Source organism: Fulmarus glacialis, unplaced genomic scaffold (assembly GCF_000690835.1).
Source record: "Fulmarus glacialis isolate BGI_N327 unplaced genomic scaffold, ASM69083v1 scaffold4259, whole genome shotgun sequence".
Lineage (NCBI taxonomy): Eukaryota > Metazoa > Chordata > Aves > Procellariiformes > Procellariidae > Fulmarus > Fulmarus glacialis.
This window is the reverse complement of record NW_009231247.1, coordinates 77079-101149: the sequence shown is the minus strand read 5'-3', so window position 1 is coordinate 101149 and position 24071 is coordinate 77079. Positions and strand designations below refer to the sequence as shown.

The window sequence follows — 24071 nt, the reverse complement described above, 5'->3', positions numbered from 1 at the left end:
GAAAGAGTCCTTAGCATGGCCTAAAAGATTGACCACTAGTCTCAGAGTTGCTCTTAGTCACTAATTCATAATGCAAATGGCCATATGCCAGTTAACTTTTGTATTTCTATTTTTCTATCTTAACAAAAGAGCTTAGAGACATAATAATATTCATCTATTGCACAGCAGATGCTTATTGTTTCCAGAGTTCGTAAATCTTACAGAAACAGTAGAATATATATGCTGTCTTACATGTTGTGAATATTTAAAATAAGTGGACTAACCCTTTAAAGAACATTAACATATACTTTAAGTTGTTTTAAATGGCTATACCTAATATTGCTCAAACCAGTGCATTTTATTGTCTTGAATTTTACTATATGCAGAAGCACAGATAAATGTGTTGATGGAGACTTCTTAAATAGCATGAACAAACATAGATATATGTTACAGCTGTTCATGTGCACTCCCAATGTAGTTGTTTCCAAAACTGACTAATACTTCAAGATGATCCTTGGGTACAGGGTATTATTTATGCAAGGGAAGTATAGTAAAAAAGAGGTACATTTTCATAGTCTTTCAACAGTCAGTGAAAGCAATGAGAAAATGAAGATTTTTAGGGGAAAAAGACCATAAAAATGCTAGTAGACCACAACTGAAATAGATTTTTCTGTAAGAAAATCTTCTAAAATCCTAAATTACTTATCTGTCATTTTGGAGGCCTCCAAGATCTTCTACTGAGATAAGAGTTGTTTTCAGTGAAACATATGAGAAAGATTTACTCATGTATTTCATCTTTCCCTGTTGGTTATAAAGTGTGAAGGTAGGTGCTCATGTTCATAGCTCCTAACTGCCAGTTTATTTTTACTTTTGAATAATAGAAAACCTGTACTTAAACAGATCTATTAATTTATGGATTCTGCTGGAAGCACAAAACCTTTTTTTTCTGTGTTGATTTCATATACACAATATATATGCTTTTTTGTACATACGTTGTTGGGATGTTGCATCGTTAACAACTGCCTGCAATACAGGGATCCTTAATTTTTGTCCAGCAGATGGTTACGTATTCCTGAGGGTTATGTTGGCAGTTATTCAGTCTTCTCATTCTCACACTTTCCTGTCACCTTTTGCTGTGTATTTAGTGCTTCTTAAAGCAAAATGCAGAGTTTGCATTATAGTGAAGTCCCTACAGGCAGCATGTGTAAAGCTGTTAGCAATCTTTTTAACCATGTAACTAGTGTATGTGCATGCTGTATTAACTTGATAAGGTTGTAGATGATGTCTTGTGATATGAACTACTGGATACATGCAGCACTTCCTTCTTTTAACAAAACAATTTAATTATCTACTTCTTGCATTAGGTAGAAACAGTGGAAAAATGGGTTATCCACCTTTATGATTTATGGACAGTAGCAGTAATACTGCAGATCTTTCCTGACTTTTAAATCTTTTTGTATCCAGATATATTTGCAGAAATAGCTGTGAGTGATTTCGTAATACTTCAAATAAAAGTAATATTCACTACTATGCCTTTTAAACATGCTTGTTCATTTTAACAGATGGGTTCTGTATACTCTCAAACATATAGTATGTTTTGGCTTTTCTTTAAGTGCATACTTTCATATGTATGTAGGCTTTCACGAAGCCCCAGTCCATGTTCTGCTATTTACCTTCCTCACTTACCTCAAGATCAGTTATCTCATGGTGACTGAGACAGGACTGCCTTTGTCTCCAACCAGTTCTGCCTTATTCATTATTAGTATGCCCCCTTAGTCAGCCTGTCCAGCATCTGCATCAAAAACTTGTCTCCAGTGTATTCCAGAAGTCTGAATTACTTGTAGCCTGTAATATCTGTCTCTCGAGCCGATATTGAGGTGATTAAAAACCTCCATGAGAGTCAGGGCCTGTGATTGTGAGACTTCTTGCTCTGTTTAAAGAAGGCTTTATCCACTTCTTCTTGATCAGGCAGTCTGTAGCAGGTGCCTCTCACAATGTCCATATTTTTGGCCTCTCTTCCAATTCTGACCCATGCGCTCTTGACAAACCTGTCACCTGCTCCGTAGCTCTCTGCATTTGAGTCTCCCCTCCCTTCCCTACAGCACTCTCCATTCTTGTCTTCCCTATCGGTCCTTCCTAAAGAGCCTGTGTCCACAGGCTGGAAATATAGTTCAATGCCGTTTATCATTCTAATATAGCCCCTTCCCTCAGCAACACTATTTTGTAAAAGCAAACTTGAGTTACTTGGAAAGCGCTTGGGTTCATGCGTCCTTGAATATTTCATAATGTGATAGCAAAGATGCCTCTTCTTATTTCAGTCTTTCCTCTGTTCTATAATGTTTTAGGGACTTACGTTGAGCACTCCTTTCTGATTATTTAATTAATTTTTTAAAAAAGGTGAACTGTTATCTTTATGAAGTGACTCCATATAGAGTGAAGCAATCTGCTAGTGATTGGTTTTCTGCATGCTCAGCTGCTGTAACTTCTAATTGTAAACTAATATATTTCCATATCAGATCCTTCCTTGTCTCCTTAAAGAGTTTGTTCAGTTATGTTTTTTTTTATCACTGATCCTGAGTTTTACATGTAATGCTTAGATATCCTAACTTACTTTGTTCCAAATTAAATAAATTGTTATGTAATCATCAAATAGAAAGCTTCAGCACCTTTCTCAAGCACAGAATATTCTTTATCTGAGATGAGTAAAGACAAGATCACCGTATCGTTGCGGTGGGAAGGCACCTCTGGAGACCATGTAGCCCAACCCTCCTGCTCAAAGCAGGTTCATCTAGAGCAGGGTGCTCAGGACCATGTCCAATTGGGTTTTGAATGTCTCTAAGGATGGAGACTCCACAACATCTCTGGACAACCTATTACAATGTTTGACCGTTCTCACAGTAAAGGGGTTTTTTTCGTAGAATCATTAAGGTTGGAAAATACCTCTAAGATCATTGAGTCCAACCGCCAACCCAACACCACCATGCCCACTAAACTATGTCCCTAAGTGCCATATCTACATGTCTTTTAAATACTTTTAAATACTACACTACTTTTAAAATGGTGACTCAACCGCTTCCCTGGGCAGCCTGTTCCAATGCTTGACCACTCTTTCAGTAAAGAAATTTTTCCTAATGTCCAATCTAAATCTCCCTTGGCACAACTTGAGGCCATTTCGTCTTATCGCTAGGTACTTGGGAGATCAACACCCACCTCACTACAACCTCCTTTTAGGTGGTTGTAGAGCGCGATGAGGTCTCCCCTCAGCCTCCTCTTCTCCAGGCTAAAGAGTCCCAGTTCCCTCAGCCGCTCCTCAGACCCTTCACCAGCTTCGTTGCCTGTCTCTGGACACGTTCTTCTTATGTTTAAATGGTATTTTGTGTATTTCAGTCTGCATTGGTGCATGGGATTATTCCTCCCCGAATGCAGGACTTTGCATTTCCCTTTGTTGAACTTCATGAGGTTCTTGTTGGCCCATTTCCGCAGACTGTCAAGGTCCCTCTGAATGGCAGCATATCCCTCTAGTGTATCAGCCACTCCTCCCAGTTTTTTATCATCTGCAAACTTGCTGAGGGTGCACTCAGTCCCATCATCCAGGTAGATGTTAAACAGTGTGGGCCTCAGTATTGACCCCTGGAGTGCACCACTAGTGACTGGTCTCCAGTTAGATTTCATGTGAGTGGTTACAAACGTCTCATCCCTGCAGCTCAGCCAATTTTCAGTCTGCTGCGCTGTCTGCTTGCACAGTCCATACTTCATCAGTTTGTCTATGAGAATGTTATGGGAGACGGTGTTGAAAGTCTTGCTAAATTCAAGGTTAACAACATCTACTGCTTTCCCATCAATGCTATAGAGTGCTGTGCAAGAGATATATTTAAAGTTTTGTCAAGAGTATGGTTAGAATTACTAGAAAAAAGTAATGAATTTTGACAAATAGTAATTATCGAAGTAGGTACCACAAAGCCAATACAAGACATGGATGAACTTGTTTCTTGTATAAAGTGCTTCATTAGAGAGATTTCTTAAAATTTAACAAAATTAATTTATATTTAAGAAAATGTGTGTTGTGTGTCCTCCTCTCACAAAGATTGTGTTAAATTTGAGAGGAAGGCACGGAACTTAGGTTTTCTTACTGTCCATCCTGATAGCCTATAGCTGGAATTTTTCATTGAGAGTGTACCACATTTTGCCATATCTGGGTTTTTTTGTGTCTGCCTTAGCTGTCAGCACAGCTGGAGCTTTACTATTTCAATCATTTGAAAAGTTTGCTAGATGTGTGTCTTTGGAGAAAGTCATCCCCTTTGAGTTTTACCTTTGTAATTTGGATTCATAAAGTCTTACGGCTGGTCCTATTTTTCACTCTACACAAATTTCTCCACGTTGTATATATAGCAGATTACTTTATTCTTACTTGATTATTGTTTAGTACACTTTAGGCAATCTGCCCCTAAAAGTATGTAATGTTTAAGCTTGCTGAACTCCTCTTCTCTTCTCTTCTCTTCTCTTCTCTTCTCTTCTCTTCTCTTCTCTTCTCTTCTCTTCTCTTTTCTTTTTTCTTTGTAATAAGAAAATTTGTCGAAGACCTGTTTTTGATAGTCAGAATTGAGGTTTTACCTTCCTTGTGCTGTATAGCTCTGCTTATGCTCATGTTTCAGTGCTAATTTTATCATACCCGTCCTGTTACTCTGCAGCACTGCACTGTAGCATTATCCAGGACTTTGTCTTAGACATTCCTATCTTTTCCTCTCATCTTTGTACCTTCTTCCAGGATAACCCATTTCCTAGTTGTTAATTTTTAAAACAAAAAAGGAAGTAGCCAAAGCTTCAGCTTTCAATTTCCTATTCTCTGAGAAACATTAAAATCCCCTCTGGTTTTGTTTGCCTTCCCTCCTTAAGATTGTGAGCGTCTTTGGACAGTGAAATCACCTTCCTATACTCTCAGACACTGTTTTGCAGATCCATGGCATGCCATGAAAGAAATGGCCCGCATTTTTAGGCTTTATTCAACAGTGACTCTTCAGTAACTCCCACTGTGTTCAGGGCATGTTTTCTAAAATAAGTTTTAGGTTTCAAGTAATTGTAATTAGCAGTGACCCTAATTGTTAACTATGTGGGAGACTGAAGCTTGACTATAAATACTGCACAGATCTTTTCACTAAAATTTTGACTTCAATAAAACCAGTTAATTAAATTTGTTCTTAAAAATTAATTACGTATGTGCTAGAAACGTGATGGTTCTTGTATCTTTAAAAAAATCTCAAAAACAAAAAACACAACGCTTTGGCAGTGTTGAGAACAATTAGAAATTTTCTCCCCATTAACACAACTGACAGTCAAAGGTGTTTTCCACCTATATAAAGTGAAAGCTTCAAAGCACTCTTTCTCGCTCTCTGAAGATATTAACAAAACTGACTTTGCATTTAAGTCCTCCGTTATATTTGATAGACTATTTTAAACTTTTTTCAGTCTCAAGCAAACAATGAAATAGGTTTCTACATCAAAGATATCGAAAGTATTTACACATCAACTAAACGCTCTTAAAATACTATTTTGATTCTTGTTTTTTTAGAAGCAGAAAAAGGAGCTACATCAAGTAGCAAAATTCACATTTTTGCAGATACTGCAGAAACACTGTCAAGTTACATCCTCATATGTATGTTGGTATCATTGATTACTTTTTTTTTTCAGTATTTCATACTTTCTCCCCAACTCTATAACATCTATCTTCAGTACTACCACAGTCCTGGAAGACTGTAATGTTTTTGTTTGTTTATTTTGGGGGTATTTATCTTGCTTCTGACATAATTTTGTGCCACCCAAGGAAGAATGTGTGTAGAAAGCTATTTCAGTGTGGCTTTATTCTTTTCATCTCTTATTAAGAAACTGTTAGGGGAAAAAAGACTCATGCAAACTATCATTGAAAATGTATCAAATGAACAGTTTAATTCAGGTTTACTCTTAGAATAGCTTAGTTTTCTAATTTGAGAATAAACAGTAATAAAATGTCCTGAAGAGACTGAAGCGATATTAAAAAAGATGACAGAGTATATGCTGATTGAAGGTTCCATGTATGTGTACTATATAGTCCAAGTATAACGTGAAATACAATATTTGTAGTATATCTGGCTATGTTTGGATACAGCTTGGTGGCATTTTCAGAGAGGACTGAAAGAACTGATTGACAGACAGAAGATGAATTAAGAGAAAGCATGCGGTACAGCCAGCAGCATAGCTGGCTTTCCCACTCTACTGTGCTGAAGTTAGATAATGCTGACCTTGGGGAACCATTTTTGTTTACTGGGAGTGCCAGTAGGAGCGCCAGTTGGAGAAATTTGTTTACTGGGATCCAATCCATGCAGGCAAATTGGATGGCACACAGATCACTGAATACGTACTTTTTTTTTTTTAATCCTAACATATTACTGTAACTACTGTGTTTTATCAAATTTTCAAGTAAGAGTGAAATCTCTTCCTATTAATTTTTTTAAGAGAAATAGCTTGAGTGTGTGTAAAAGACTTCCTGTGGAGAATATAAACATAAGAAAAGAACTCTCAATTTTGTCTTGAAAGAATCTGGGTATGTCTGTTCCCTGTTAAACTGTGATGTGTGTTGCCTCATTAGCTCACCCAACAGCTTCATTTAGATTTGCTGTGATGGGGAAAGCAATTAAGCCTGCAGGGCTGCACAGATCAGAGCTATGGAAATGGTGTAGCAATTTGACATAATGTCTAAGTCACTTTGAGATATTTCTGTTTAGCCCCACATCTTCTTAAAATTGGGCAGGAGCATATTGTGGTGAAGAGTACCAAATACATACCTAAACGTGGTTCAGTACCCACAGTATTAGTTGGAAGTGGTTTGAGTGTAATACAGTCTGCTAGGAGGAATAGGTGATGATGGAAACTGATTTTCATTACTTTTATATATGAGAATGCTTACAAAAGGGAAGCAGATAATGTTTAATAATCTCACAAAGATAGTCTCTCAATTTCATTAGTATCGGTGAGTCTGCTGGGCTTTTTATTGTGATAGTGATTAAGAAAATAATGAAGTGACATTATAAGGCTTGCGTAAAAGGGTTTTAGTGGTGGCCTGAAATGTTTATCTTTTCCTATTTATCCTTACTACTACAGAGGGAGAAATGCAAGTTTCCTGTTCACTATGGGATAGTTGTAATGGCTTCAATGTGATCAGGCAGTCCGGTGGGGAAAATATCTTTGATTAGTAGTCTACTACCAGTTGTCTTTAAGTCTTAAACTGTATAGAAGTACAGAACACTATTACTATGTCCTGTAGAGGTACTGCCAAAATAGAAAGTGGTCTGAGAATATGTGAGAAGAAATGCTTGCAGAATGGTTAGCTTCCTGCAAGCTACAATCTGCTTATAGTAGATTATGACATGTGTTTGAGAAGGGTGAATGTGCATTAAGATGAAAGAAATATGTGCCCAATACTTGTCTCTTGCTTCTCAGTTATGTTTCTATGGTTTACGCAATTTGCTGTTTTCCTGCACTGTCATATATTTCAAGAACTGATCCTGCCAGACACATTCTCCAAAAATTTAACCTTTTAAAAATTTTCAAGAGAGTTCTTCTAACATTTTTATGGGGATAGAATTTTTCTGAAATGTGGCCTTTTCATTTAGTTATTCTAATGGGACAGTGGTTCTAAAAGATTGAAAATTTTTCCTATAATTTTCTTTTGCGTTCCTAAATGTAGAAATATTAATTGCCTTTTTGTTATTATAACAAGTATCTAATTGCAACTTTGCAGAATTCTCACATTTTGCTGTAAATTGTAGAATTCGGTTGCTTCTAACTCTTTGATTGGATCAAGTATGTATGTTTTCCTCCTTTTGGAAACTGAATTACTTAAACACCCCCACCACCCCCCAGTTTGGATAACAATAACGTTTGAAAACTGTTATGAGACAGTGCAGAAAACTAGCACTTTTTAAGTGAATAAACTTGGCTTATTTTAGTTCCTAGTTTTTTAAGTATATTATTCTGGTTTTTTATTTTCTCCTATTAACCAAAGATAATACCTTAACATTCATTACAAGGCTTTATTTTAACTATAAAGCACTGCATAGTCACAGAGAAATTATAACAACAGATTAAGTTTTAGATCCAATTACCAGATTTTCTCTTTATTTTTCAAAAGAGGGTAAGAGAACTGAGTAGAGACAAAGTACCAGCTAAACACCACAGATTAGATATTCAGCAAGTGTGAACTGACTTTACACTGAAGTTAGATAAAAATATTTTTACCAAAAGCAGAAGAACATTGGGTCTAAAATGTTTTTTATATATCTCTGTGTGCTAATTTGAATGGGAACTCCCCTGGGGAAAATGATCATTCATTTTAAGATATTCTTATCTCTCACTTTTACTTAGGGGAAAAGTATAAGAGAGAAGGGAGAAAGAAAATAAAACTTTTTTATTGTTATTATTTGCTCATAGCAGAATGGAAGAACTCAAAAATTCAACTTAAAAATATTTTTCTCAAACTTAATTTTCTTTTAAAACAATAGAAACATCCATCACAAGATTTTTTTTTTTTTTAATGCCTTTCTGGTTCTTTTATAAGCTATTTTGCTATACCATGTACATTTTGAAGAAACTGCATCTCAGTTTCTTCAATGCAAATAGATTACGAAGGCTCGGTTGTCACCTGCAGCCAACCTTTGCATGTACTTCCCTGATCTTATTCCGTCTGCTCAGTCACTAGAGCTATCTCTGGGATATTCCACCTGGCAGCTGACTTTGGCAGTAAATAAAAATTAAGAGTACCAGAACACAGCCATGCCCTCACCGTGGCTTACAGGTGGCTCAGCTGATTCTGCAGGGTAAAGGACTTCCTCAGAGCTCTGTGGCCCTACTGTGCTGCCAACATCAGTTGCCGATGTCAGAGTTTTGGCTCAAGGCACAAATACAGGACCTTATTTTAAGGTAGAAGTGCTGAGTGTTTACATTTATAAAATGAATGGTAAAAATTATTTTTTAATTTGAAAACAAAAGGTGTATAAATAGATTCATCTAACCACAAAAATGTTCCAACAGAATAGTAAAGACATGGAGACAAAACCATTAACACTAATGACAGTCTAGTTCTTCTATTTTAAAAGGTTGGTTATCCAGTTTCCTCTATCTGATTGATAAGATGTTATAAATGTCAGAAGAGTTTGTATTTTCTAGTTAAACTTGCTAGAATTGTTTATACTGAGATCAAAGATACACATGTTCCTTTATTATATGTTCTTTTTCATGTTTCTTCTAGGCAAGTTAATTAAAATATTTCACTAAAAATTACACTAAATACAGAGCACAATAACAGCAATCTTTGAAGATTCCAAAAACTTTATCAAAAGAACACCATTTATATTTACTTGAAATTGGTGTGTGTTAGAGTAATTACTGCTGTGCCTTCAGGCTAAAGGAAGTACTCTCAGCCAAATTATACAAGGGTGTGGATTAAATGAAGCATTACTCTCTGTTTGGCAGCAGTGGATATAGATTGCAAAATCAGGGTGTGACGTAGTACTGTGGAAAGACTCTGCCAAAAGTGATTTGGCCTGCGTGTGCCCTTACTTTCCCAGTTATGTGGATCCTAAAACAACCAAATCTAATTCCAAAGTAGGGAGGTCCTGTTAACTGTTTTCAGTCTGAGCTTGTCTGTACTTTCAAATAGAGCTTGTCTGTAATTTTTGAGCCATTGAGCCACAAGACAGCAAGCGTTGACAAAGTGCATGCTTCAGTGCAGTTCTAGCTGGTTTCAGAGGTGGAAACAGTTCTTCTGCCCAAGGGCTGTGCAGTAAAGTATCAATTCCCTGTCCAGCAGAAAGTTCAGGTCAGCAAGGATGCTGTCTGTACAGCAATAAGCATGAGTGAATAAGGTGAGGAAATTGATCCCTCTTTGTATTGCTCCAATCCTTCTGTCCTATCGTTTCCAGAGGAGCTGGGAGGACTATGCAAAAGACCCAGTAGCAGCCATGGTGCACAGGAGGGAGGCATCTCCCTGTCCCAAGAGGAGACTTAGGTCCTTTGACTTCATTTCTAGTTTTGACAAGTGAGCAAAAACCAAGTACATTAAAAAAAAAAAATTGTATTTTTAAGATACATTATCCATTGTTTTTTGGTCTACACACATACTTTTTCAATTACTTTAAAAACCCTTTGCTAATTTTGTACATAGATTTTTATCTGTGTGAAACAACTAAACTTTTATGGATTCATACGCAACTGTTGTTACCCTTGTTGCTGAAGCATCAAGTTCAGTGAGAACAAGCTTCCCTCACATCATTCGTTCTACTAATATTAAATTCACTTTGGGTATCTGTGGTCCATATTCTGCTCTGCAATAGACTGTGGTACCAGTGTAGCTTGGTACTGATCATGTCGGTCCTATAGCAACTAATGATAGAGGATGGTGGCTTGGGAGAGCATTAAGAAAGCAGAAGGCATGTACAGAGAAGTGAAGGCGTCTATGGGTATGTAACTTACACGTTGCTATTGTCACACAACCTAGTGACTCGGTATTATTTAGAGCTGGCCTCAATGTGCTGCTTTGGTCCAGATGAAATGAGAGATTCACTGGAGCTTGCCTCCTCACTATTAGCTTGCTTTCTTGCTCACTGGAGGTTGTAAGAAACAGTGACTCATTGCTTGTTGGTTTCAAATGAGGTGGTAGAATTGCCTTAAAACTCTACTGCTGAAAACTTGTATTTGGGTGTTTCTTGCAACCTTATGGCACACTCCAGTGAAGGAACAGATTGCCCAGGTTCCTTCCTCATCTTTCCTCCTCACAATTAGGGCTCAGTTTCTTCAGTTTTTACTTCCTCAGCCAGAGAAAAAAGATCTGAATGACACATAGGCAAATTAAAAAAAAAATCCTTAGAGTCTTTCCTGCTCACTTGACCCCAGGCTTTGCTCTGGCGTGTCAGGCAGTCCTTCTGCTGCAGAAGACTCTTGCTCAGACTGTATAACAGATAGTATCTGAAACTGTGTATCTCATCTGAAGATTGATTCCAGCATATCGCATCCCCATATGCTTCTAGATATCACATCCCCTTTTCCTATCCTGTCAATATCTTCTGTTTTGAATAGAGGGCCACTGTCTCTACTTCAGCTGTCTATGCTAGCTTCTTGTGCCTCATTGATTGTTTTTTTTTCCAGGTTCTCTGAAGGGTGTTGCAGTGACATATGTTGATACAGGTCTTTCTGGAATCCATTCAGAGCCAGAGTGGTCAAAGGAAGCAGACTGCTGCAGTTAATATGCCAAAGAATAAAATACAGAAAATTGGAGCTTGCTTAATAATATATGTTGAGTATCTTTTGGTGTGATAAATTGCCTAGCAGCAGAAAATGTTTTGAGAATTCTTTCACCAAACTTCTGGTTGTCACTATCCACCAGTAAAGCATAAGAAGCAATTCCCCTAGCTGCTTTTTTCTAGCAAGAACTGTAACTGCTAAGATTCACTTTGTAAGGTGTCATATTTTCTACTATTTTCAGGTGAATATCATAAATAGGCTGTGTTTTCCTACTTCTTGCATCTTTGAATTTTCACATAACCACTTTTAAGCAGAGTTCACCTCTCTAATAAAAAAGGATGGTCTTGTCCTTGAAGTGGGTTTTTTTTTGGTTTTTTTTTTTTTTTTTAAATGCTGTCTCAATTCAGAGGAGGTATCAGTGAGGTCTGTCACCTCTTCTACTTCTTCAGGAGAATCTGTTGTAACAGAGCTCTTGATAACTTCTGTACGGTGCACGTTGCTAGTTGAAGAACTTCTCTTGTGAGCCAGGTACAAGCTAAAACTGAGCTGGTCTTTATCTCCTTTCAGGACTCCAAGCCACACTCTTAGAACTTCTCATTTTAGAAGTATATTCAGAACTTGGCTTTGAACTATATATTGATTAATTAGTGGTAACTTTTCACCTTTTGTGTCTAGCAGTTCAATCTAACAATATGTTCAGCCCAATTATATTTGCTTCAGATTTGGCTGCTTCTCTATAAAAAGCAGAACCAACAGGAGAAGAAAGATAATTGTGCTACTGTTATTTGGAAAATCTGGAGTGCAGTGCCCACTTAATACACATCTATAATATACCACATTATGTGTACCTTGATAACATGATTTATTAGAAAGTTGTTTTCCTTGTGCTAAAGAGCATAAAGGCCGCTGCCATCTTTTTTTGTCTACTCATACATGTAAAGGATCTTCAGCAATTGAAATTGTGGTTTGAATTAAGAATCTTCCTGCAAATCAGCTTTTTTGTCAAAACAAATCATTTTCAGGGTAAGTTCCAGGAATCCCGCAAAGAGATCAAGGTGTGTCCAGGGTTGTCTGTATCACCAGTTCTTGAGTTAGTAATTTGGCACATGTAAATGTGCAAAAAACATCTAGGAAGATTTAACAACTGTGTGCTTTTATGTGAACAAGGGTATTAAGGCATATGCTTTGAGAGTTCCAAACTTAAAGAGTGTTACTAGACAGTTTTCTGTGTTTTGTACAGTTGTTTGGTCCTTTTGAAGAAACAAATGTTTGTGTAGCAGTTAGCAATTAAGTCAGTTTTAAAGAAACCTAGATATCTTTCACAATGCATAATGTATAGAAATAGGTTACTTGCATAATAAGTTATGGAGAAGAATTTCCTGTCCTTAAACATTCAGACCTCAATAATTCCCTTTCTCTTACTGATGAGTATGAAAACTTAGCAGTTGCTGCTTTGGTGTGGATTTTGGGTTACTGGAGATGCAGTACAAGCATAGTCAGTAGCAATTATAGCTGCTGCTGTTAGTCAAACCAGAGAGGATGGGTGATGTAATTAAGCTTATATGTTAAAATACTACCGTTTTTATCAGTTTGGCACTACTTGTGTGATGATGTGAAAAAAGCTCTCGTGTTGTTATATTAAGTACTTAATCAAATTGTATTTCATGATACTATAGAAAATATTTAGTCAAATGGTATTTCTGTATTCATTCTGAATTTAATTTTCATTAATATTTTTGTTTACATCTTTAGACTTGCTGTGCAAATATTCTTGTTTGTAAAATTCCTATACAAATAAGATACAAATTCACTGGATAGGAATGTAACTTCTACTTGCTGGCTTGATGCTGAGAATAGTGTAAAATCGTACTTTCTTCTAATACCAGTTGCAGTGATTTGGGTTGCTGATTGAACCTTGGAGAGAAGTCTGTTCTTTCCAGGATATCCAATGTTCTGGAAATGTGGTCTTAGCCCAAAGCTGGACACAGTCCCTCTTTATGAACCTGCCTGTCTGGGTTTTCTGTCTTTTACCTCTCCTCAGATCAGGTGCCACTTTGTAGATGAAAGGGAGTATTGCTTCCTAATGTTGTTCTTTGCAAACAGTTTCATTTCCATGCTTATTTTTTGCATATCCTCCACCTAAGACCCAAGGAAAAATCTGTTTGGAACAGATTGCTTTTCAGCTCTTTGTCAAGTGCTAATTCAAGCTTTCTGCCAGGGTCTTCTGTATCTAGAAGGTGGCCCTTAATGGCCAAGTCATCCTTCTTACTTTCTCCAAAGTAGCATAACATTTGGTGTCCACATATTTGTATAACCAGTGTAACTTCTGCTAGAGTACTTGCATGGTGGCTGAAGGCTGGGAGTATAGCAATAGTGATACTTTCTAAAAAGCATTCTAAAAATCCACTGCTGTAAAAGTAGTAGCACATTGCTACTGCATTCTAGAAAACCTTGCGGACCTTGTAGGTGACGGAAACTGAAAAATCAACATCATTGAATTCTGTGCCCAACTGGATCTGCAATGTGTTCCTTTAATGTTGGACTTAACTTTTCAGTATATTTTCCTCTGTAATGGATGATACCAATATTAGTCTCAAGTGCTTTGTCATATGTTATTTAAAAGGAAGTGTATTCAGATTTTGTTACCCAAGTTGCTACAGGCCATTATTTTATTTCCATATACAGTTGGAAACGAATTAGAAAGGACTTACTTCTTCATACATGTTCTAGTCACTGATATGTAGAAAAACTCTTCTTACAGTAGTTGTTCATAAATTGTCTGAAAACTTAAAAGTGTGCGTGCACAAAAACTCATGTGGTACATCGGTTTCACCACACACACATTCTCATGAAATATCTGACCAATCTAGTTTCTGAACTACAAAATGGAAAGTAAACTTGTGAATGCATTTTAAAGACATAGCCTTCTGTTTCTGAAAATACAATAGTAAGTGTCTCTGCTATGAACTTTTTTTTTCTTACTCTCTTGATTTTAGACCATATTAAAATTCTTATATAATGGTTTAGTGTCTGCCAATGGTCCTGCATTTTTCAGGTTTAATAATGTATGAATTGTTTGTCATGGAATTTTCTGGTACTATTTTCTCAAAATTAATACTCAGTACTGCCTGAAAGTGCTAATTTAATGGAGAAAGTAGGCTAGGTACAAACTAGTGGCTATTCTGGCCATGATAAAGACCTGAAATATCAAGCTGGCTTATTTTTTCCAGCATATTGCATATGATGTTGCTGGTACTATTTTTCCTTGAATGCAAATGTTAGAAAAATGCTACATATGTTCTTCAAGCAGTTACAAGATTTTTTTATTTTTCCGGTCAAGACTTGATTTGACATTGTGAGGCTACTAGCTAATATAGAAACTCAGTAGTTCATGCAGTAACTGGCTATTTTTTCTTAGCTGAGAAGACTTTGCCTTGCAAAAATGTTAATGGCTGATTTTGAAAAGTATCTGTGGTATTCTAAGCATATTTTCTTACTTCAGTTTTCCATTTGTAGAGCCACAGGCTAATTTGGTTTAAGTAACTGTGGGTAACTAGCCATTGCTGAATTTCAGTTGTGGGAGGAACCATGCAAAGTAAATTACTTTTTTTTCCTTCCTTGCATAATTTTCCTTCTTTGTCTTTATCCCTAGTCAAGTATGTTTTTTAAAGACATGAGTAGACCTCCTGAGTTCAGTAGATACTTGACTTCGAGAGTTACAGATAAATTCTGTTTAACTGTATTACATAGAAATTAACTGTATTAATAAATAGAATTTAACTGTACTACATATTTTTAGGAAACAGATAAGCATAAATCCTGCTTAAGAGCTCCATTTCCTCTGATTCAAGGCGGGTAAGTTAATGTAGACACAAAAATATTACCAATCCCAGAAGTGAAGGTTGCTACTTCAGTGTTGGGCATCCACAGCTCTAAGGGACTGCAGTGTCTGTATTTCATGAAGTATTTTTCGATAGGGTAACACCACAAGCTTTATTTAATATAATACAAAATAAGTTTTTATTCAAATTTAATTTAGTTTGTTTGCTTTTAAATAGTCCTGGTGAGCTTAGCAAAACTAATAATGACTTTCTCAGGATATCTGCAGCACTAGAAGAAAAATAACTCTTATTAATACAAAGTATGCGTCATAGTCTGCATTTTCCTTACATCTTTTTTTATCTGCTATCCAGAACTTGTAAATAATATTGCCAATCTGATTTCAGAATGCTGATGATATCTGTGCAGGCTTATTGATGTTTGCTGTAGAGTCACTTTCAGTTCTCTACATTGTAGAAAGAAACAACTGGATATTACAACCCCTGCTCATTTTCTGTTGTATCTAATGCCATTATGATGTAACGTTAGAGGTTGTCATAAATTAGCACGTTCCTGATTAGCATGAATTCAATAAATGTTCTTTACTTCAAAAGAATGCTTGGACACGTGCTACTACTTGCATTGTTTATATATGGTACTGTAGAAACTTAACATTTGCAAGAAAAATGTAAGATGATGATTTGATAAGATTACTCAGAAATAATTAGGTGGGTGTGTAGGCTGCTAAATGTATTTGATTTTAATCTCTAATTAAAAAGTTGGATTTTTAAATTGTTTTTGTGATGCAATAGTTTTTACTTCATTATACCTTTTGTAAATAAGGGCCAAATTCTGCCTGTTCATTGTGCCTAAGTACAAGATAAATGTATTGGTATGAAACAGTATTCTCCTCAAAGCCAATGACAGGCTATCTCCATATTTCCTTATGGAGGACTATTCTAAGATTCAGAGCAAATACCTGTTTGTGCCCTTGTACACCTTGAACCAGGAGTGAAAATGATGGCTAACCCTGAATGAATATCTCTATGCATTCTTTCGGCTGATGGTAGATATAATTATGTTGTGGGATATGGCACTGCCAGAAGCATAGTGTTTTTTTCGTGTTAGTGCTGTCTGATTCTGAGGTCTCTTATATGAGGACTGGAATTAGTTGATGTTACAGTGAAGGTATCTTTTTGTGGATCTACAGGTGTGAATTCAAGCCTTGCTCTATTCCACTGTTCCAGTGTTCACTTAGCTCTGCTGCAAGGGTGTGCTTGGTTATTTGAGCTGGGGAATCAGAGACAACCAGATGCAGTAGCTAGAGATAACTGTATCCGTCCTTGGATAAGGAGGTTACTGTGTTTAAGCACACTAGACCAGTTGTCTTTCTCAGTTTAGGAAGTCTGTGACTGACTCATGGTTTGAGAAGCCAGAGTTCCTCTAATACCTGGAATTGGGGCATCTACTGGAAAATCACGTGCTGGTGTGAAAGAAGCTGCAGTAGTATCTGTGGCACTGTGTGGTACTGAATTGTGCAACTCCCTAGAGTTACTTTTTTAGATAACTGTTTTTAATACCAGCATTTAATAAACAGTTGGTTAAAAAGGTAAATATTGCATACTTTTTTATTGAAAGCTTATCCTTCTGTGCAGACTTTTCTATAGTATAGTATTTTGAATGGCAACCATAGCCTGACTTATTGACATAAGTTCCCAAGTTCCTTTTATTTTGTTAGTTTACAAGTTTTCATTGTATTAATGGGAATGGGAAAGGGAAACAAAAAGAAGTTATGCTTTTCCACCTATCAGCACAGCTCTGTTTTGGCTTAATTGTGTGTGTGGGGGGTGTTTGTTTTGTTTTGTTTTGTCATTGCCATCTAGATCAATCTCTCCGCTAACTAGAGGAGTGACATCTGGCAGCAGTAGAGCTAAGGCTTCTCTCTCTTTCACTTTTTAAAGTGTATATAGCATGAAAACATCTCTCATCTGACTGGTAAAACAAATTAATAGAAGTTTCTCTATATAACTTACAGAAAGTAAGACCTTAAACAGAGAGGGATTTTCTACCTGACGTTGAGTAGACTTCTATCAGTGCGGAATACATTGCAAGAATCTTATGGGTGTTTGTAAAAGTCCTTTGCATTCAGTAGCGATGCCATCACAGCACTTTTGTATGTACACTTAAACATAGCATGTGAGAACTGACTATTTTGAGAATATACATTTTAAGTGGCTTGCAAGATATGGGCTCTCGAGAATTAACCATTTCCTTTGGCGTCGTGTTAGTTACAAAGAGAACACTATTTTAGAAAGAATGCTAAAAATGCTCTGTTCGTCGTCTCACTTTGAACTGCTTTTGAATGTAGTTTTCTTGCTCTACCTTCAGCCAAATGTGTTCCAAAGTAGTTTTAAAAGCTATGATACAGATGAAACTTCATTGAAACAGTTTTCAATACACTTTGGTCCTATCCATTTTCCTGTTCAATTTGGAATATGTTCAAAATCATAGGTGCTAGACTAAGTTATGTAGAGCAGAATTTGAAGTGGGTTTTCACCTACAGCATTGGATATTAGTAAAACATCTGTTTGCTGGTAAAACAAAAAGGCACGCGTGTGTTAAGTGGGTGCATCCATTCCTTTAATTTTATGTGAACTGCATCTGAAAATGTTTGTGGTGGGTTTTGAAAGTATTTGTGATCCTGTGTTTAAGTAAAGGAAAACAGGTTCTTATCCAATATATAAACAATCTTTTTATTTAATGAATTCTGTTTGATCTGTTAAAGCATAATTGTTGTGAGGATAAAGCCTTTGAGGGAAGATTAATATATATTTAGATCATTACAAAATGATCTTCTTTCTCTTATGTTATACCTAGCTTGAAAAATAGAATTACAGAAAAAAACTGAGTAATACTTCTCTGAAAGCTTTCGCTTTTAAAAAAAACTCAAAACTTTCCTTTGAAGCCTAAAGTAGAGATTATACTGCATACTAAAAGATCCTTTGGTCACAAAGGTCATACTTTTGAATAGGTGACTGTGCTGAAAACATAATTCTGTTCACTGGGAACAATTTTAAAGCCACAGAAGACGAGTAGAAAGAGGACTGAACTGATATTCACATATTCATCTCATATCTCAGTTGACATTTTTCCCAGTGTTTGTTGTTTATTTGGGTATATTTTAACTATGCCATGTTGCAAGCGGCCACAATATAAATTATAAGAATATCTGCAATAAGAAATACCATTTCCTAGAGGCATAGTTTATTTTCATGTCTTTCAGGATTTGTTTGTGGGTTTTTTAGACATTAATAATTAGTATAAACTTAAAGTAAAACTCAGTTAAAAATAGAATAATGTGGAACTGGAATAGTTAAGATTTTTTTTCCCTCTGTATGCTTTAGAGGGGTTCATCACAGAAATATCTGAATATTAACTTTTTTCCCAATTTCCTTGGTTATTTATTTGTTTGTTGGTGTTCTGTGATTTTCTGAGGATTTTCCAGGATAAACTTTTGGATGTTTTCATTAACTGAGATTCCATGAGACTGGAATCCTTGGAGATTTATGATGCACAAATACCTTTATTAATTAACAGAATTAATTTATCAAGAGCATTTCACGAAGGGAGAAAAAGCCTTCTTTTGAAAAGTTAATTAAAACATAGATTCTGTAATGAATGTTCTCTCAGCCTCTATTAAAAGAGGAATTTTTCACATAAACGTTTAATATTAGGTGATTGTAGGCACTCCAGTAGGATAATAGTGGAATTATGTGACTCCCTAGAAGGACTTTTTTCCTTGTTCTGGCTCTTTTGTTATCAATTTAAAACAAATATAATAGCTAAAGATGCTCTTATTTAACAGGAAATATTCTTAATCATTACAAGTGCTATTTTGGGGCATTGTTGCTGTTATCATATAAATTTCTGTATAAGTCTAATCTGTTTGGAAGTGAACTCATCTACTTCCTGTGTATTTCAGCCCAACTATGTAGAATTTGATCAGTTCACACGAATGTGCTTTTCTAGAGCAGAGGGTAGTTTTTCAGTGAAAGCATGCAATAAAACTGGGAACTTGGTAGTACAGACATGCGTTTTGGACAGGAGGACAACTATTTGGTTTCTGTCTTCTTTTCTCTTTAGTTGCAATTATACTGGCAGAGAATATATTGCGAGAAGTGACTCAGAGGAACTAAGGATAGACTTTCAGTTCACTGTTCAAATTGTACAGGAAACTAATACGGTTTCAGACTCCCTCTCAAGGCAGACAGCTACATTGTTTTTCAAAACATACCAGTTCTTTGGTAGGCATTTGCCTAAGCATATGCTTGGACTCACAAAATAATCGTAGCGAGAGGATTATGTAGACCATAAAGAAGAGCTGCCCTGCTGTTAAATTGTGTCAATGTGAAAATTCTGATCATTTGAGAAAAAGCAATAGCATCTATCATTTTAGGACATCTAACATGGCATTTAGACATTAGCAGTAGGTTCTTCTAGAAATAATTTATTCTTCTCATGTAAAGGAGACAACTGAAGAATGGATGCAGAGTAATAGGGAATACAGTAGTTCAAATGTTAATACTTTCATAGGGAAGATTAGCTTCTCAAGACATACAGGGTTTTGAAAGTGAAGGCAGCAAATGCTGTTAAGAAAGAAGATTGTTGGAGAGTTCAAGTAAATCCTCTGAAGCAATAAAAATGCTTCACCATTACTGATTTTGAAGCATCCTTAAGATAAGACAGTCTAGATTAACCTGGGTGTTGGTTTTTTTCAGGTTTGACCTTACAAGGGATTTAATGACCTTTATATAAGCTCAGGCTCAGTGAGAGTCTCAACTGGTCACGGTGTCCTGTAAACTTCATTTTTGGATGAAGTGGAAATGTCCTTCTGCAATCCTGACCTCACTTTCAATACCTCACTATAGTAGTTGAAAAGTTTGCACAGCCTGCATCAGAGATAACAAAAGCAAGCACTGCTGAGGCTGTTAGTCACACCTGCTCGGTGTCATTTACATGCTTCATCAAGCATGGAACCACGTCAAGTCAACAGCTGTGTAAAATTGCTTTGAAAATCTACTGCATCGTTTGAGAAAGAGGGGATGGATATTCCCTTGCTTGCTGAATGGGCCTTGTTTTGTGAATGAGGAAGATTTGAACAGGGTTTTTTTTTTGTTTGGTTTTTTTTTAGTATGACTGTTCTGAATGTAGGAGCTACTAAAGGAACGCTTGATAACTGAAAGCAACTAACGGATAACACTAAAGGCTACTTTGGGGTAACCAATAGTCATGATGAATATGACCAAACAGCATTGGCTCTGTGGCGCATAGAATATTTGGACCCAAGTGTGCTGTGGTCTATTTAGTGTTTACACCTCAAGCGAAGTAATAAGAATTTCCTGCGTGTTTCGGAAGAAGGCTCTAGTCACGGAAAACGCTAAGTCAAAACCAGTGCCAGATGCTAGAATTCAGTACAGTACTCCCTATATCTTTGAGTTACACATCTGTCTCTTTCCTATGCTTGCAGCAGAACATGTCTGCACTGCCCTTTATTCAGGCTTAATTGGGGATCTCAGTCTAACCATAAAGTTTTCAACTGACAACCAGCTAAATATAGAGACTGCACAGGAGTACTCACGTACATAAACATACAGTCCAGAAGTACTTGGAGGTAATACATCTTTTCCTTAGGAGAACAAGAAAGTTAATGATATTACTGATAAAAATCCAGATTTTTTTTTTTTTTTTTAATTAAAGCAATTGTTTTCATCATGTATTTCATACAGCTTTTATCTTAGAATAGGTTTGTATGAACTGGCACAACACTACAATGCTCAAATTGAAAATCCCATGGTAGAATACTTCACTGGCTAAAGAAAAAAATATTTTTTTATCATGAAGACATTTTATTGGTCTTGAGTTTGTTGTGGGTTTTTTTTTCCCCGAAAAGTTGATATGACACTTGTATGCAATAGTATATCCATATGTAGTATCATATCTGTAACTGTGTGAGTATGTAGATAACAATATTAATAAGAGTAATATCCCCGCTGACTTTTGGTGTTAGTGCTGAACAAGTATTTTAGCAAATAGCTTATTTTAAAAAAAGGTAAGCTTTGGGTCTAGTGTCTTTGAGTATGGGTTGAACTTGGAAAACGGTTTCTATGCTCATCTCTTTCCTCTTCTGAAAAGAGATGGAAAAAAGTAATAAAAATCAAAGTAAGCCTTTCAAAATGAAGCATTTCAGAATTTACACAAGCTTTTTTGAAATTATGAAGATCACAAAATTTTTAATTCATCCACAAAATTGAAAAATCAATTATTGCACTTATTTAGGATTTCTCACAAGTACAAAATTTTTCACATGCAGACCTGCAGGAGCATGGATTAACTATGATTGTTTGAGCTTGCAGCTTTTCTTATATTTAGAAATATCTAAATATCTTAATGATTAAACATTTATGAGTAAATCTCCTGTGAAAGTCTAAACCACCAGGCTTTAGAAGGTATACTGTAGGTGGAGTTGTGCAAGCTTCCTTGTGGAGCTGTGCCAGTACATGGGAATCTGAATTTGAAAAGTCCTCTTTATTCAGATAACTGGACTGCTCAAGAGTAGACTTTTGGAGTGGCAAATGAAGATGAGTTTTCAGAACTTATTCCTCTTTGAAAACAAAACTTGTTTCAAATCTAGTGTCTCACAGAGAAAATCCAGTGAGCTTAACTCTGTGTTGTCTGGCATCTCTATACTTGAGAAACCGTTCTCCAATGAAGCAGCAGCATTTTTCACTGTCGTGTTCAACAACTTTCAGATTTTTGTATCTTTTCTTTTTAAGATGTTTTCTTAAGTATACAGCTGAGGAGACCAATAACAAAAAGATAAATCCATAGATGATGAAAAGATTTTCCTGAGCTTAGTAGTTAACATAGTAGTTTGAAAAGAGAAGAATTTACAAGTACTTGTTCAAATGCACTATGTAGAGAGTGAATAAAATAAACAGCAAGATGTGTTGTGATAGGAACTCGGATGATCAAAGGGAACTATTGAATAGGCATAGTTATTCTTTCAGGTAAAATAAGGAAGTAATTCCTTTGAGAGTTTTTGTGATCATTTCTATTGGAAAACTTTGTATGCATTACTCAGAAATTCAATGAAGAGAAAAGCAATACAGCCTAGATAATAGTGTCAGCTTTGAGCACGAGGTGGCATGTGGACATGAGCTATTTCTCCAAATCATTTGAATGGAAATATTGGATTAGTTAACCTTGTATCAGGTCTGTTAGTTAAATAAACCCTCCAACTGTTCCTGACTGAAGGATGCATAGTTGTGACTGAAAGATGCTGCTGCTTTTCATTAAAATTTTGTCAAACATATCCTGCTAACATAATGATTTTAAAATAAAATGGTTTATTCGATGGAAAAGGATAACAAGCAGAAAATTCACAGCCTTTTCTTTTCACAGGGTGTTTCAGCCCAGTAGGAAATCCTCTTAGCCGAACACTGTTGGGTAGACTACAGATGGTAAGGAATTCTATCTTTGCATTTTTTTTTAAATTGATGTTTAACTATAAAATGTCATTATTCACAAGTCCTCATTGTAGAGAGGGTTTTTTTTTATGCTGTTTTTATTCACAAAAGAGGTATCTTCAAGCAATCAACAGTATTTGATTGAACAAATACTGTTCAATCACTATTTTAATATTCTCCATCACAGCAAGCTCTATAAATATTTACAGGATCAACGGGTTTGGAAATTTTAATGATTTAAAATATTTTTTTCTGAGAGGGTTAAATTAAGATTTTGAATATTTTTGTTACTTTTTCTGTTATAAGTGCAGTAATATATATGTTATAAGTGCAGGTGAATAGAGTGATTTATATCAAGAACGTAGCACATTTACAAATGACGAAATAGTTGAAGAGGTTTTGAATAATTTCAGGAGCTGGAGTATTTCACATGGTTCTGAATTGATCTTTTTTCCCTTTTTTTCTTCTTTTTTTTATCCCCGTAGGCTTTACTGCAGCAGCTGTGTTTGCATTTCTGTTTTCTGTTTGTACATTGCAGGTTTCAATAAAGTGCAGCCTGGCACAGTTTTGTTTTTTTTTTCCTCTAGGCAGATTATAGATTCCCATGCTCATTAAATATTGAAGGGCTGTAATCAAATAAGGATTGTAGTCATCTGAAGCCTAAGGAAGTAACTTTACGGTGTCTACAGACAGATTAATTAAGACCAGAGTACATTATTCTTAGCAATTAATACTTTTAGAATCACTTTAATTTCGCTATTAATACTGTCCTTGTACTTCTGTTTCCCGTAGACTAAATTTTTACAGTTAGGTGTCCTGAGCTAGGAGTGTGTTGACAATTAACTGGACCAGAGAACAAGAACAGAAATACAACAGTGCTAACAATATTCAGTTATTTTATGCTATGTCTCAGCTTATTTAGCGTTTCATTTAAAACTTCAATTACTGGGGTAAAGAGATTGCATGACATTCTTAGGGAGGGAGAGGATTAAGTAAATTTCTAACCCTCGGGTTCATAAGGAAAAATGAAAACAATGGAGCAACTGTTAAATCTCAGATTGATTCTGTAAAATTATTAAATGTTTTAAATATTATCTCACTTTTAAGCCAGTCGTGGGTTTTTTGAGCACTATAAGTTCATTTCTTATTTTGTCTCCTTTAAAAAAAAAAAACAAAACAACAAACAAACGACAAACCACCATAAAACAAAAACAACAGCAACAAATAAACCCCCAAAAGGTAACAGTCTCAGAACGTAGGCACACCCTGAGGCACTTAAATGTTTTAAATATTATCTCACTTTTAAGCCAGTCGTGGGTTTTTTGAGCACTATAAGTTCATTTCTTATTTTGTCTCCTTTAAAAAAAAAAAACAAAACAACAAACAAACGACAAACCACCATAAAACAAAAACAACAGCAACAAATAAACCCCCAAAAGGTAACAGTCTCAGAACGTAGGCACACCCTGAGGCACAGAT

The 24071-nt window shown here is 35.9% G+C and overlaps 1 protein-coding gene across 1 annotated transcript in view; it reads left to right on the top strand.

The window, feature by feature from the left end:
* AHI1 (Abelson helper integration site 1) overlaps positions 1-24071 on the top strand; it is a 94615-nt gene that overhangs the window by 47706 nt on the left and 22838 nt on the right. The window contains 1 exon segment of the mRNA XM_009584485.1: positions 22528-22586. Coding sequence (XP_009582780.1) covers positions 22528-22586 — 59 coding nt within the window.